The sequence below is a fragment of the Polyodon spathula genome, chromosome 2 (assembly GCF_017654505.1).
Source record: "Polyodon spathula isolate WHYD16114869_AA chromosome 2, ASM1765450v1, whole genome shotgun sequence".
Taxonomy (NCBI): domain Eukaryota; kingdom Metazoa; phylum Chordata; class Actinopteri; order Acipenseriformes; family Polyodontidae; genus Polyodon; species Polyodon spathula.
This window is the reverse complement of record NC_054535.1, coordinates 75,375,982-75,392,327: the sequence shown is the minus strand read 5'-3', so window position 1 is coordinate 75,392,327 and position 16,346 is coordinate 75,375,982. Positions and strand designations below refer to the sequence as shown.

At 37.8% G+C, this 16,346-nt stretch overlaps 1 protein-coding gene and 1 pseudogene across 1 annotated transcript; one reads left to right on the top strand and one right to left on the bottom strand.

Annotated features, from left to right (window-relative positions):
* Positions 1-982: 982 nt before the first annotated feature.
* LOC121300739 lies at positions 983-6,151 on the top strand (annotated as a pseudogene).
* A 1,813-nt stretch (positions 6,152-7,964) lies between these two features.
* On the bottom strand, positions 7,965-16,238 carry LOC121300616 (E3 ubiquitin-protein ligase TRIM23-like). The gene is made up of 11 exons (XM_041229230.1): positions 15,947-16,238; positions 14,048-14,210; positions 12,003-12,124; positions 11,450-11,728; positions 11,184-11,366; positions 10,770-10,985; positions 10,091-10,225; positions 9,833-9,962; positions 9,483-9,593; positions 8,794-8,918; positions 7,965-8,145 (listed from the first exon to the last, which is right to left on the bottom strand). The coding sequence occupies exons 1-11, from the start codon at positions 16,040-16,042 to the stop codon at positions 7,966-7,968; spliced, it is 1,740 nt and encodes a 579-aa protein (XP_041085164.1). The 5' UTR covers positions 16,043-16,238; the 3' UTR covers position 7,965.
* Between the last annotated feature and the right edge of the window lie 108 nt (positions 16,239-16,346).

Sequence of the window (16,346 nt, the reverse complement as noted above, 5' to 3'; positions counted from 1 at the left end):
AGAGGTCCGGGATGAAAATGGAGGAGAAGCAGCGGAAGACGAACGGGTTGGCTACGCAGTCAAAGAAAAGAAAAGGCAAGCTTCTTTTGGAAGAAAAAAAAAAAGTACCAGAATTGTACTTATGACGTCACGTAAATAATTGGGCGTTCTAGAGCTGCAACAATAAACTATAGGATGCGAGAGATTCATAGGACAAATTATGTTAATACAATAATAAACCAACAGTTACATTATGTGGTAGTGCATGTTTTTTATTGTGAATTATTTCACTCGTTGCACAGTCTATGCACTACCTGTACTGTCAGCTACATGCACTGTACAGTGCCTTGGTCACTGGGTCAGTTTTTTTGCAGATCAATACAAAGTTTAATATGAAACAACTGTGTTAAAGTTGTGTTTCAGTATTATACGACACTTTCACTCTGCGTGTTGTTAACTTCACACCGAAAGTATAGCTAGTTATCCACAAGTCCGAAGTTACAGACCACCAGATTCTCTCCCCCTGTGGGCAGAAGCAGCTTTTCTCAGGAAAGGTATTTATTCTGTTGTCGTACTAATTAATTAATTAGTTAATTAATTACTTAAATAAATAAATACATACATGTATGAATTAAATTACACATATTTAACGCTAGCAGTATTACTGGTTTTTAGAGGCAACTTGTTATTTAAGAAAATAAAATTGTCTTTCTTTTAAAATAAATTCTTATTTACCCCTTTTTTTGTCAGTGCTTGAATTTGAGCGCGTGTACCTGACCAACCTCCCCAGTGCTGCAATGTATGAACGGAGTTACAAAGAGGTTTTTCTGTGAACAAAAAAAAACCCAACAGTTTCCATAAATAGACCTGATATAAAGAAATGTACTGGACAAAACTCATACTGGGTTATTGAGAACTGACATAACACATACAACGATGTTGTTTGTTGTAATGGTTTCAATTATAATTGCAGGACTGATTTTATTATAACTGCAAGCCACGATGGTCACGTGAAGTTCTGGAAGAAGAAAGAAGATGCAGGAATAGGGTTTGTTAAACATTTTCGAAGCCATTTAGGTTTGTGGAGTTTTTAAAATGTATTTATTTTTTCTTCTTGTTGACCATTTAAAATAAGTATCCAAGGATCACGTAGCCTCCAGCAATATATTTATTTCTCGGCTCTTTGAGGAAAAAAAACTTCCAGGGACACTTCATCTAAGTAGTTGTAATCCAGTTCAGCGATTAGTTGCTGGAACAGGTTCACTGTGGTGCATCAAACATCAGAGGATTTTATATATATATATACATACACACACACACACACACACACACACACACACACACACACACACATATATATACAAAGCAAAAGTAGATATGACGGATGGAAAAAAGATTCCCATTGCATAACAGTTTGATCCATTCCTGGTTTTACTATGAGTTTAATAAGACACACCTGAGTTTGTTACCTATTCACTGGGACTGATCAGGCTAGTAGTAAAACCTGGAATGGGTGAAATTCCTATGCAATAGGGGTTTTATTTCCATACCTGTATGAAAACTTTAGTTGTAATTTACATTTGTTTAAACAGGGGTGATTGAGTGCATTGGCATAAGTGCAGAGGGGGCATTGTTCTGTTCAGTTGGAGATGACCAGGCAATGAAAGTTTTTGATGTTGTGAACTTTGACATGATTGACATGCTTAAGCTTGGGTAAGTTGACCTAAATGAGATGCGCGTTTCTTAAGAAAGTCAATGCGTGCACCTGAAGTGTTAGCCTTCGTATTGCTTGTTCATGAAAACTCTGGATTCTTTCTAAAACATAAATCAATACAGTACAAAGCAGGAGAACAAAGTAGCTTTTATTTAGTTTCCATTGTAAAATAATAATAATAAAGCCTAGCTAATTTTATATCATAAGGATAAAATACAGGTAAGATAAATCACAGGTACAATGAGTGGTTTTATTATTTATTTTATTATTTATTTATTTGGCAGGCACCTTTATCCCAGGTGACGTTTTAGTTATAGTTTGATCACAACAGGTTCAATATTAAGTCACACTGTCAGGTTGTTATTGATTGGTACTCAGTAATTGTGTAAACTAGGATTGCTTTGTTTTATGTTGATTAACAGGCTTTATTCCATTAAATTAATGCATAACAATTTAAACATGATTTAACTTAAACAAGTTTAAATACGCAAAGCCCTAGAACACAACTATATTCTGCATTTCACTTGGATACAGATACACGCTTTTGGATAATGTCTGTGCAGTTGATATCTTGCTGTATTCAGTGATTCTATGAACATCTGGTTAAATCAGTGATGAAGACTATACTATAAGATTACAGATGTCATAACTCTTACTAAAGAAAAAAAAAAAAACACACAAAAAACCATTAATTTCAAAAACAGATTATCAGGCAACAGTATTCAATATATACAAATAATGTACAAAAACATCCAGTGGAAGAACAGTAATAACTTTCGCTTATTGATTTTGTTAAACATAATGCTAACCACAGTTTATTTTGTTCATCTGTTAAGATTTCATCCTGGCCAATGTGAATGGATCTACAATCCTGGCGATGCTGTATCTGCTGTAGCCTGTTCGGAGAAAAGCACAGGAAAGATATTTGTCTACGATGGAAGAGGATAATAATTCACATCTTTCAAAAAATGCACTCTTCCCCTCTGTCTCAGATACGTCTGAATCCAGCCTATAGAGTCGTAGTGTCTGCTGACAAGGCTGGCATGTTAGAGTACTGGACTGGCCTACCAAACGAGTTTAAATTTCCTAGAAACGTGGACTGGGAGTACAAGACTGACACAGATTTGTATGAATTTTCCAAATGTAAAACCTATCCAACCAGCCTGGCCTTCTCTTATGATGGGAAGAAAATGGCCACAATCGCAGCGGACCGGAAAGTTCGAAATTTCCTCTTCTTGTCTGGGAAGCTCATGAGAGTGTTTGAGTGCTTGACGGTAAGTCAGTACTTATGCTTGAGAGCCGTTAAGTGTTTTGCCTTGAATGTGTCCTTTGTGAAGCCCTGCAAGGAGTGTGCCTATTGGGCAAACAAAGTGACAAATATTGAGTCTTTGAATGTGGCTTTCCCCAGTTAGGAAAGGCTGTTTTAATTTAGAACCTTGCCACAAGATAGAGCTGTGTTGTCGTTAATCAAATGAAGTCCTGATGTTGTATTTATTTCTGTACTAGCACAACTCCCTCACTGTTGTGCCCCTGATATCATAGCAGTTAGAAAGGCTTCTGTTACTGTTAACAGATGTAATTACTTGAATACCTAACACTAGATTATCTCAACTTCTGCTTCAGTTCAAAGTTTGCACACTTTTTAAAATTGTTTAAATAAGTGAAATTAAAAAAAAAAATGTATTAAAAAAAAAAAAAAAGATAATAATTATTTAATAATAATAATTGGGGAAGCTGACAAATCGTTAGTAAATCTGGACCATAGCCCACTTAGTTAGGTAATAAAAGTGGTATTGCTAACTGTTTGTATTTAAATATTACCTGTCTTCTGTTTCTTACCTGTCTTCCACGCCTTGTGTTTTTCTTGTTGTGAAAAGAGGTAATGTGTTGCAAATGCTTATAGTTGTAGACAGGGTTAAAAAGTTTTGGCAGACTGACATTTATTGCTTAATTAGTCAAACTGAAACGTTAACTTCTAACTAGAGAAAACGTACTGTAATAACATGAACCAGTAATGCTGCATTCAAATATAATCATGCAGTGCTGTCTTGAATCTCCTTGTCAACATTAGATTTTGGTTTCATTGTCCTGGTTTTATTGCTTATGTAACCATAACGTGTGATAATGAATGCTGAAACCTGAATTAACACTGCATAGTGCATTTGGGGCCATTCATGAAAATGTGGCGTTTGCTACATTTGTAAAAGTCACTAATATCCAACTACTGACTTTGAGATGATTAAACTCCTGTGTATTACAGTAGGATTGACCCATTACCGTGGGCTTGCCATGAGTCTGATTCTAATGACTTCAGTAAAACAAAGTGGCCCATGGGGTATGGAAAGCAGCCTTGTTAGTACAGTAGTTGTGGGTTTGAAGCTCACTCCTGGGGTATTTAGTTCATGCTTCCACTTGCAGATGTTCACAGAGCTGCAGCAGATGAGGCAGCAGCTGCCTGACATCGAGTTTGGTCGCCGCATGGCAGTGGAACGGGAACTGGAGAAGGTGGACGGCATCAGACTGACCAACGTCATCTTTGATGAAACGGGACACTTTGTTCTTTACGGGACAATGCTGGGCATTAAAGTTATCAATGTGGAAACAAACAGGTTGGTACAGTTTGGACTATCTGTAGAGAATTTCAGTTGGCCCATGATGGATGGGCATGTGAAGTTTCTATATACCAGTTTCCATGTACTGTATATTGAAGAGGCAACCATTCAATGAAAAGAACAATAGAAAGTGGGTAATCTTAAGCATTCAGGTTATTCGTCTAACTCTGCCTGTTCTGAATTAATTCTTTTCGAACTTGATGAATAATATAGTCTCTGTTCTGCTGAACTCCTGAAATGGAATGGAACATTATTTTGCATTGGTTTTTGAGAGACTGTAGGCAAAGCATTTGACACACTCTGCTGTGGTTTCTCTGTAGGTGTGTGTGGATCCTGGGCAAACAGGAGAACATCGGGGTAGTCCAGCTGGATTTGTTCCAGGGCATTGCTAAAGTACACCACGCTGCTCCCACCATAGAGATGAAGGCATCGGACAGTCCTGCCCTACAGAGAGCTGAGCCAGACCCAACCATCTTCTGCACAGCATTTAAAAAGAACAGGTTTTATATGGTAAGTACTTCAGGATTAAGTCTGAGTGGTATAGACAAATTCTATGTGGGTGTGGATTTTATAAGCTTGCCTTAAAACAACTCAAAGTACTCGCCTGAATGAGTATGTCTTTCTAAAGAAAATGCGCTGCTGCTATGAACAAACTCCCCTCATTGTAAATACACAGTTCACCAAAAGGGAACCAGCACAAAGAGTGCAGTCTGACAGAGACATCTTCAACGAGAAACCATCCAAAGAGGAAGTCATGGCAGCCACGCAAGCAGAGGGTCCTAAACGTGTTTCGGACAGTGCCGTTATACACACCACTATAGGAGATGTTCACATCAAGCTCTTCCTTGTAGAGTATGTATTTCTGTACTTGTTTTTTTAATTTATTTTTTTATTTAACTTTTCCAACCTTGCAGAACAGTATAGAGGTGTAGGAAAGATGACTCTGCTCAATTGTAATGCAGTAATGTCTTTACGGTATCTTAAAGCAATGGGATGCTTTCATAAGTTAAACAATTAAAGCTATCTGTTTCATTGTGTCTTAAATTTGAAGGAATACAGTAATATATATAATTTGGATTGTCATCTATTGGTTAATCTTGGAGGTCTGTCTGCAGCTGGTTCAGAACTTTGATCCGTGGCTAGCAGAGCCTGTTTAATGCGGTCTCTTTTTCTCTCCAGGGCTTTATGATACAAACTGGAGATCCCACAGGAACTGGAGTGGGTGGAGAAAGCATCTGGGGAGGAGAGTTTGGAGACGAATTCCACGCAACATTAAGGCATGACCGACCGTACACTCCCAGCATGGCCAATGGTGGTCCTGGTACCAATGGCGCGCAGTTCTTTATTACCGTTGTGCCGACAGTAAGTATTGTGAATGAAAAATAGGTGGATAAGTTGTTGTGTTCTGCTGTTGTTTGTATAAGCTGTGACATACATTCTCATCACTTGGGCAACATACAGATGTCATTCCCCCATGCAAGCATAGTTTTATCCTTAAAAAACATAAAATAACCTGATATACACAGCCATATACATACAGTTTTGCATATCAACATACCTTGCTATCCTTCAGATAAATTGACTGCAGGTGTAGCTCTCCTACAAGTACAGGTACCAATTTGTTCAGAAGTGGGAAAACCTAAAGCAGTTGGTAGCAGTTGGTTGCTGCTTAATTCGCGTTTCATGTATTTTATTTAATTTTGCACAGCCTTGGCTTGACAACAAACACACCGTTTTTGGAAGAATTACCAAAGGCATGGAAGTCATTCAGAGAATCTCAAACGTAAAAATCAATCCCAAGACGGACAAGCCCTATGAAGATATCATCACTGTCAAGTAAAAAGAAGTAGCCTGCAGAAAGCTCAATGGCTGTTCGATGCATTCTGATGATACAGGGAAAACTTTAATAAAATGTGATTTTGTCTTTTATTTTTATAAGTGTATATATGTTTTATCCCGACCATTACCAAGGCAGACTTTTCTTTATACACGTTAGATGCATGACTCTGGAACACTGAGCAGTGAATTAAATAATGGGGTGCACAGGTTCCAAACATCTCTATTCGATAGATCTAAATGCACAATGTACACTTTGGTGTTGCAGCTGGAGTATTTTAGGACTGAGAAAACCTAGGAGCAAAGTTCATTCATGAGTCACTTTGTGTAGGACTGAATATAAAACAAAAAACTAATTAATGATTTTGGCCCTAATGATTAGTATTTAAAAACACACACATTTAAATACTCTTATTTAGGGAAATAAATAAGAACATTTTGTGTTAAACATATGCTATTTATTTCGGGATGGGGGAGGGGGTCTGACTACATCACATTTTACACTACATTAAGTCTTTAGTTCATATTTAATAGTTAGGAAACATGAATAGTTACAGAATAATGCCATGTATTTTTAAATGCATTCCACTACGTCGCAGCAATAAATGTTAGCATCGAAGATAATGCAAACATGCTTTTAATGGCAACAATTAAACCATACAAAGGCTTGGATGAGGTCTGCAGTTCTAATTCTTACATTTATATATTTTTGGTGATAAATAATTGTTGGTACTGTAAATGCTGTTTGCAAGGTAAAACCAATTATTTCAAAAATAAATCCAATACATGACAATATCTTGTAAACCATATTGAGTACAAACAACAGCTATCAAACTACAAATGCACTATTCCCCTTTAAAGCAAGTGCCCAAACATAGCGGTATATCCTAAAACAAAGCTGTAAATACAGCCATAAAGTTACACAGATCTATACACGTTATTGACCATCCGTCAGCAATTGAACTGTTCAGACTATAATCCATAGCATCATATTAGCCATTTGTATTATTACATTTTCTTACCCTCAAGACAAAAATCATTACTTAAAAACAAAAAAAAGCAAAGATGATAATGCTCAAAAGTAACAGATTTGTGCTTCCAACGAACAGTTAGCAACTCAAAACAGGAGGTGAAATAAAAATGTACCTTAACTTTTGACCTGGGATTTTAAAAATAAAGTATATACAAAAAAAAGCAGTTTTATGTATATTATTTAAGCTACACATTCCATAACTAACGTCTAAGCCTATACTCTGCTACGTTTGCCAGTGCATTCCTCTGGGGTAAAGGCAGGTTTCATGTATGCTACAGTAGCTTCTGAATTTGTTACAGTTCTAATCTTTATCTATTACGTGATGCTTCTTCAAAATATTTCCCAACATTCTAAAGCCAACCCCTTTACTCTAACAAACAGCTGTGGGAAAAACATCCCTTAAAAATATCAAATATCTAGCTGCAAAATATTAGGTACCTCAAGCGCTGCCTTTGCCAGCTAATTTGTTTGAGCATCATTTGGGTTGTACATCATTCAGTAGAAACAATGTTAAAGGGAGAGCGTAAATTCATGCAAACCAACCACATAGTAAAGCAGACCCTTTGCCCGAAAAAAAAAAAAAAAATCTCAATCACATTTTTTTGTGAATCGTGTGGCAAGTAAGTATTTTTACAAACCACTAGGTCACCTAAAAAAAAATGCAAAGAAAGAAAAGAAAGGAAAAAAAGTTAGCTGCTATGTACAATATAACATTAAATCACATCACAAGGAAGCTAAAATAAACAGAACTGAAGGAGGGCTGTAAAGTCTTTTTTTTTTCTTGTACGAGTCTAAGCTACATCCAGCACCCCTGCTGCCACCAGTTGTCTTGACAGCCAGTCCAGTCCTTCATGCAGCCCCATCCCACTCCGAGCATCACAGCCTTGAATATGCCAGCTGCGGCCACAGCACAGCTTGTGCAAGCTCAGCAACTCAGTAACTTCTTCCACGGAGACAGCACCAGCCACATCCTGGGTTAAAAAAAGAAATACACAATAAAAAATAGAAAAAAACAATTGCAGCTATTTTACATAATAGTACAAGTATCACAGGGGCACAGTATAACAGGGAAAGGTGTCACTGGTCAAATGGCTTGTGAACATGAAATGTGAAAAAGACGTATCATTTGACAGTGAAACAGTATTTTTTACTGTATAACAACTGTAATGGAACTAAAGGGAATTGCACAATTTGAGTTTTCATAACTGAAAAATGTAAAGTCGCAATCTGAAATGGTTAACTGGCAGGTGAAGCAATATTTGAGGGTGACTGCTGCAGTAGTGGATGCCTACAACTCTAGGAATGGTTACTGTCATTGAGAACAGCATTTTCACAGGGACACTTCACACCTCTTTGTACAGCAGATAGGTTTTTCCCACAGCAGCAGTAACGTGTCATCCTGAGTGTATAACACATGACAATAAAAAGTAAAATAGTAAAACTAAACACCTTACAGTTTGTAAATAAAACAAAACAGGTTTAACATACTATATTGTACAGCCCGTGAAAAATAAATAACATTTATATAAAATATACATTTCATTTCTGTATTATATTTACTGGCTTGGATTATGTTGAAAAATAAATAAATAGATAAATAAATAAAGCACTATCCGTACCTGTTTGTTAGCAAAGATCAGCAGAAGTGCATCTCTGAGCTCCTTTTCTGTTAGCAGCTTTGCTAGCTCGCTGTGTGACTCCATCAATCTGTCCCTGTGGCTGCTGTCAATCACAAACACTACCGCTGTGAAAAGAATAAGAACAGCACACAAGATGAGACCTCACTTGCATGTGCAAGATAATCTGGGCATCTGATGTCATGTTTCTGCACAGCTATTTTGTTTTCTGAAAGGTTTACAAATGTCAAAATGCAGAAGACATCAGTCAGACTCTTCAGGCCACAAAGAACTCAAATGACCTGTCTTTTTGAGAATCCTCTATGACTTTAAACACATAATCATTAGACATTCACGAACGCTTACCAAAATGTAAATTATATGTGGAATCTCCTAGTAATACTCCTGGATATCCTGTGTAAATTCTGGTTGGCGGAGTAGGTAATATAATGAATAAGTTTAAAGAATGTCATTACAGAGCTGTAAACTACAGTAACTGAAGCCGGTAGCAGTAGATATCTTTTTACAGACGGATTTATAGGATCGTGGATCATTTTGTAAGTGGCCTGCTGCTCTAAATGCTCAAAAGGAGGTTCCCTTTCCCAGCATGGAAACAAGGAACCTTTACAATTGAACAACCATTCACTGAACACAGTCTTGTCATATCTCAATACAGGCACACAGATTTTTACCTTGTGTATTAAGGTAATAATGCTTCCAGAGAGGCCTCAGCTTGTGTTTACCTCCAACATCCCAAATGGTAAACTTCAGGTTTTTGTACTCGACTGTCTCCACATTAAAACCTGAAAAAATATTTTAACAGCATTAGAAATCACAAACAAGTGCATACATTCCCTCTGTGTTAATGTCCTGTTCTTTTGGTTTTATTAGCAACAGGCAGCAATTACAATGCAAAGCACCTTGTTTAAGAGGAGGCTTGGGATAAACTATCCTGGTTATCATTTGATGTGGAGGATTAATGGGTAAAATCAGTAAAACAATATAGGACTTAAATAAAATAACTACTAATGGATTGTTTTACCTATCGTAGGAATTGGTTGCATGAACTCGTCTTGTTTTAATTTAAACAGAATGGTGGTTTTTCCTGCCCCATCCAGCCCCAAGGTTACAACCCGAATCTCCATCTTTGGGCCAATGTGAACCCGGTTATCCTGAGGGAACACACAGAATAATTGAGGTGACTTTGATTACCACCTACCTCCCAGAAAGCATACCATGTAGTAGATTCTGCTAACAGAACACACAGGTAGATAATATGCATTAAAGCTGCCCAATGTACCTTTGTGAAAGTGACAGGAATGCTGGCATCTAGCTGGATGTGATCTGCAAGCTCTGTGAACTGCTGCTGCTGCTTTTGCAGAGTTTCTAGTAGTCTTGTTATCTCCTGTTTGGCTAACACAACACGGCAATCATCCTGAAGTAAAGAGAATAACAAATACAAAATTAAAGTTATCAGTGTCATGAAAAAGTATATCATGCACATGTAAATATGGAGAGCGTAGGTACAGAGACAGACATATCCCCATACCCTTATACTCTCAATAACACACAATAGAGAAATAACATTGATCTAACTCCAGACAAAATTTCATTTTGGGATCTTTTTCTATTCCTGAGATATAAAGAATTATTTAAAAAAAAAAAAGTTTACAGTCAGAATTGCATTTTCAGGGCATGTTTTAAATCTGACATTTTCACAAAATGTTGGTTCATTTGACACAGAATGACCCAGATGTACTTACAGGCATCATATTTTTTAGATCCTACAATCCAAGCAAAAGCAGGCTTGAAGCATCTTTTGTTAATGTTGTTTTTAACGTGGGGGAAAAAAAGTTCATGACCCATCACAAGCTGCCACAATAGCTTTACACAAGAGATAAACATCTAAATCTTACTAATAAAACACAGATTTCAAAAAATGATGAAATACCTGCAGTATGTGCTGTATGTCTGCCTACCTGTTGCAGTGTTTTTTCACAATGCAGGCAGGCAGTGGAGACCTGCGATAACAGAATGGTCATGTCTTCCTGCTGCTGCCGGAGCCAGACGAGCTTCTCTCTCACGTGTACGTCAACAACACTGAGCGCCATCTCCTCCTGACGGCACAGCGTCTCGTGTAAATCTGCAAAATACACTCTTACACAAGAGCGGGCACTCTCAGCCGTGCCTGGAACCTGAAACGGGTGTGAAAAGACACAAAAAGAATTATGCAAGGCAGTAAACAAATTACATGAAACAAGTACAACAGAAACATACACCACCACCCCCTGGTAAAGTACAATGCCCTGAAATAATCCAGCTGTGGTTTATCCTGGAGGGGAATACAGAAGGTTGGTCAAATCAGCCCCTAATTATATTAGAATTAACCTTACATGCTCTGTGTGAGCCATTCCAATGCTGTCTTCCACAATGTGCTCCCCTCCCTCGATCTGGTGCACTATGTCAACAAGTTTCCTGGAATACTCAGAGATCTCGTCAGTGAATGTTCGAATGCAGTGTGCCATGTCCAGAATTGAAGCCCGGATCTGATTTGCTTCAGCTTCCAACACAGCATGCTGAGACAAACAACAACATGGTCAGTACACACATTGTGTAAGTGCTGTATATACTAGTTAATTGCAAAAGTTTTGAATTGTACCTTGTGCCCCTGATGTTTCCCATACTCTTTGCACACACAGCACATGAGAGAACAAGCATGACAAGGTTCTTCCAGGCACACAAACTCAATGGCGTGAACCTGATGTTGGAGACAAAGTGTTTTTTCATGGGGCTTGTCAGCCAGAGGAACCCGTCTATGCTTTGCTAAGGTCCGAGTGGAGTGTGTGAGCTGACAGCAGTCTCTGCACAGGTGTGTGGCACAAACAGTGCAGTACATGGATGCAATGTGGTTCTCATCTTCATCACAGCGAATAATACGCTTAGCAAGGAGAAAAAACAACATATTATAGAGAGAGAGAGAGTAAGCAACGCAAAACATCACAGGATTGTTTATTTTTAATAGCTCATTAAACCTCTAAAAATTTCACATAATAAAAACAATATTCACAAACTAAACAGAAATGTAATCGTTGGTTTCAAAGGTTGACCAAACCTACGGCAGTCTACTGACACAATGAAATGACAATGAAAAACTCAAAGTGTACCTCATTGTTAAGTAAAATGCACCTTCCTAACCATGCTTTTATTGTTACCTCTCCAGAGCCTTCTAAATTGTCCTCAGACGTGCCGGACTGGTTAGAGGCTCCATTCTGCAGTCTCTCTAGAAGCTCCAGGAGTGCAAAGTTCTTCTTCAGTCCCCAGACTCCGGAGTCGCCTGACAAGGACATTGCAGTGAATCTCACAACTATATAGAAAACAGGCCCTGTCACAACAACTGGAGAAGAGGATCAGCACAATTCATTCAGGCTGAGATAAGTGATGAGATAAAATACACTCAGTGGGGATTCTAAAAACCCCAAACATATAAAGGTAGATATTTTAAACAGGTATTCTTCCTATTTATTAATATTATGGAATACAAATATACATTGAACATATCTATGCACACCTGTTGAGGAATCAAGACTCCTTGATTCTACCAGTCTAGCAAAATAGACATACTCTGCCCAACTGGTGTGCCAGACAAAAATTCATTAAAGAATTACTGATCTCACATATTCTTTTGGGTGCAATATGTGGGAAAAGTGGACTTGTTTTTCCATACAAACATTCACACAGCTCTGGTATAAATGAGGACACTGAAATTGGCTGCAACTGTCAGTGAAAATTGTTTCATGGGTTAGTGTAATGGAAAGTTAATAATACTTTTGTAATGTTACGCATAGCAAAGTACTGATTAACAAGATTGCCACTTAATAAAGGGTATTGGTTAATATGGCACTTATAGTGAAGTGAAGCAATCAAAGCCAGCAAAAACAACAAAACTGGCTTCAAAAAAATAAAACCCATGGTGATTATTAAGTCCTGTCTGGGTCTGTACTCTCACAGTATTAGCAGCTCACATAATTTCTCTACACTAATAAGCTCTGGCAGACCAAGCTCTACACTGCAGAGGTCCAAAAGCAAAACAAGAAAGCCAATGTAAACAATGGGTCAATTATTATTATTAGTTTATTTCTTTATTTAGCAGACTCCTTTATCCAAGGCGACTTACAGACTAGGGTGTGTGAACTATGCATCAGCTGCAGAGTCACTTACAAGAACTTTATTGTAATGTGCTACCAAACAGGCACTGAAAGGTGGGGGGGGGAGGGGGGTGGACGCTCAAAAACTGACTGATTGGTTCCAGCTAATTATATTTTAAGAGTGTTATTTTTTCAATATTTTCAAGGGTTAAGATCGAAATCTCCCCCTCCCCATCCCCCCAGAAGTTTTTTTTAATCATTTCATATAATTTTTGATTATGAATAGTTTAGTTTCATAAAAGTCGGCAATACATTTTGGGATTTTTGATAGTTGTTACGTTAGTACGATACCACAAGCATACAGAAATTGCTAGACTAACTCAGTAACATGTTTTAGTATCCTCTAGAGGGCAACAGCAGTTGCTTTGGGTTGTGGCAATTGAGAACATTTTTAATAGGCAGATGGGGACTATCTTGAGCTGCTTAGTTTGTTGCAATTGGTATTAACATGCGTACTAGTTTAGTACCATCCTCCATACTAACCACGGGATCATCCACAGTTAGTACCCTCCTTTTAGTTTGTTGCAATTGACCCTTTGAGTTCAGAGATGGCTTGTTTAGACTCTGGGTTAAGTTTAGTGTTCCACTTTCAAGACTTGACTGTGTGAAAACAGGTAGAGATTCAGTACTAACTTAGGGAATTGGGGGATGAAGTATAGTCTTTGTACCAATAGTAAGACCCCTGGACCGGATTTTACAAATTAATGATGTCATTCTGCAGGGATGGAAATAAGACTCATATTGCATAGTAGTTTCACCCATTCCAGGTTTTAATACGAGCTTGACTAGAGAGAGTGTGTATGTAACAAGCTCAGGCATGTCGTATTAAACTCATAATAAAAGTAGGAATGGATCAATCTGCTATGCAATGAGTCTTGCAGTATTTCCATCCCTATTCTGGCTGTCATGCAATTTTGCAGCTGATATTTTCTCAGGGTTCTTAGTAATACCTGTATTTATTTTGGAAGGACATGCACATTATAGTACAGTAGTCATTTAACCTAAACCTACTGTTACGCACACACACACAAACAAACAAACAGTCCACTGACCTAATTCAGTGACTTGTCTGTCAAAGGGGCAGCGGATAGCTCTGCCATGAAGTGGAAGGCGGGTGAGACAGTCGTGGCACACAGTGTGACCACACAGCAGCAGCCGAGGAACTTTGTCACCTTGCAGAGAAAACACATCTTCACACACTCCACATTCCAGTACCTGCAACACAAGAAATACAACGTCAAAAGAAATAATTTAATTACTTAGCAGAAGACAAGAAATATCTAATAGTGATAAATAGAGGTTTTTTTTAATGTCTAGGCTATACATATTTTCTGTTCATTGATTGTTTTCTGTTACGGCTAGATCAGCCAGTGTCTGCAGAAATCATTCCTACTGTACTGCCACTTTTAAATTATTATTTAGTTTTTCAAGCAATGCACTAGATGGTGCTGGTGCTTACTACTAATACAAAGACACTTTGGATATCTAGCCTACATTAAATAGTCTAATAGCAGGCAACAAGAAGAGCAGCTCATGAACTCAGAACCTTAAAACAGACTTACATAAAAAAATACAATTCTAAAGCATGACATCATATTGATTACAAGCACCATGAAAAGGGGATAGTAAAAAACTAATAAGCTACACTACGCTTCAGATTTTTATAAGAGAAGTCCAATTGCAAGGTTTCACTTCTGTACATGACACATCTGCCCCTTATACAGTATACCATTCATAATGCTGAAGTCAAGGCGCACATCATCACTGGTCCTGATCATGCCCTTACTGCCTGGATGATTGTTTAAAATGTTATTTTGTGGTGTAAAATACACAAATAATTGTGATTTGCAAATTTACAGGAACTGAAAACAAGTTAGGGCAATATCTGAAGTCCATGGTTAATAAAAGAAACATGTTAATGAATTAAAGTAGAAACATGCTGCTGTAGAAGACTGCTTGTTTAAGGTAAAATACTGTGTGTGTGTGTGTGTGTGTGTGTGTGTGTTACATTTCTTAATAATCTCATGACGCATGGTATGGACAATCTTGTATAACATTCCAGTTTGTTTACATTCCCTGAAGGTACAGTAGTTTAAGCTGCTATAACAAAAGAATATGACTTTTACACAGCTCAGAAAACAAAACTAAACTAAAAATACATAGTTTTTTGTTTTATGATTTTGTTTAATTCACACACATGCAAGCTGTTAACTGTGTGTACTAATTTTAAAACTAGATGGCACAACATCGTAAATTGTCTGTATCCATGAATTCACTTACGACTTAAGTGCAACAAATGAGAGGCGGTGCCTTAATAGAAGAAATATTTTGAATGTAAAAAGAGTAATAATATACGCTTAGCTTCATAGTACACTGTTGTTTTATTAAACATGTTAATTTTATGGTGCTGTTTTTAACGCGTACTCGCGGAATAAACGTGGCATGACACCAGCCCGTTGACACAGTGGAAATTTCCAGCCTGCTTTTGCCATAAAGCTGCAACACACACTCTGTACAATATAGACACAGCCGCCACCGTGTGTTGTTGCCTAGTGCCAGTCATGGGACCTTGACGAGCCGGTACACTTATGTAAGAATAAGAGTACAACATACATAGGCAGATGACTCATACATACTAAATACATACATATATATATATATATATATATATATATATATATATATATATATATATATATATATATATATATATATACATTACCTGTTTCGTAAAGAATGCAGGGCTTCGGAAACGTGCAACTGGAACATTGTGTCACACAATACACACACAGACACAGCATCCCACTCAGCCACGACAGCAGCCGCCCGACCTGTTTTTTTTTTTTTTCAGTCACAGCCCATAGACATTGCAGCCACAACTATGCAGTTAATGCCTTCTTGTGTTGCGTACCGACCGCTCCTTTAACCCCTTTAGTTGTTCCCTCACTAACCTTGACCGTGCCGCCTGCAATGGTCCGAATGTAGCGGCTGCACCACTCCATCCCCGCCGCAGCTCCTTGCTTATTTACACCGACAGCGGCTGCCATCCTTGGGCACTACCACTGACGGTATCGCCACCGGGTGCATATGCTGAAAACCCTTTGGGCAACAGTGAAGCTAAACTAACATAAAATAGCAGGTCCTATTTTTATATCACAGTAAATAAGCTTATTAAAGTAAACTATGGCAATATTATATAAAATGTTATTGTTGTAATCACTTGTTTGTAGCAAATACTTTCTTCTTCCCCCATTAACACATTGGTAACTCCTGTCAGCTGTTTCCGTCAGCTTCATCCGGTTGCTGCAAATGCGACTGCGCGTTATTATTATTATTATTATTATTATTATT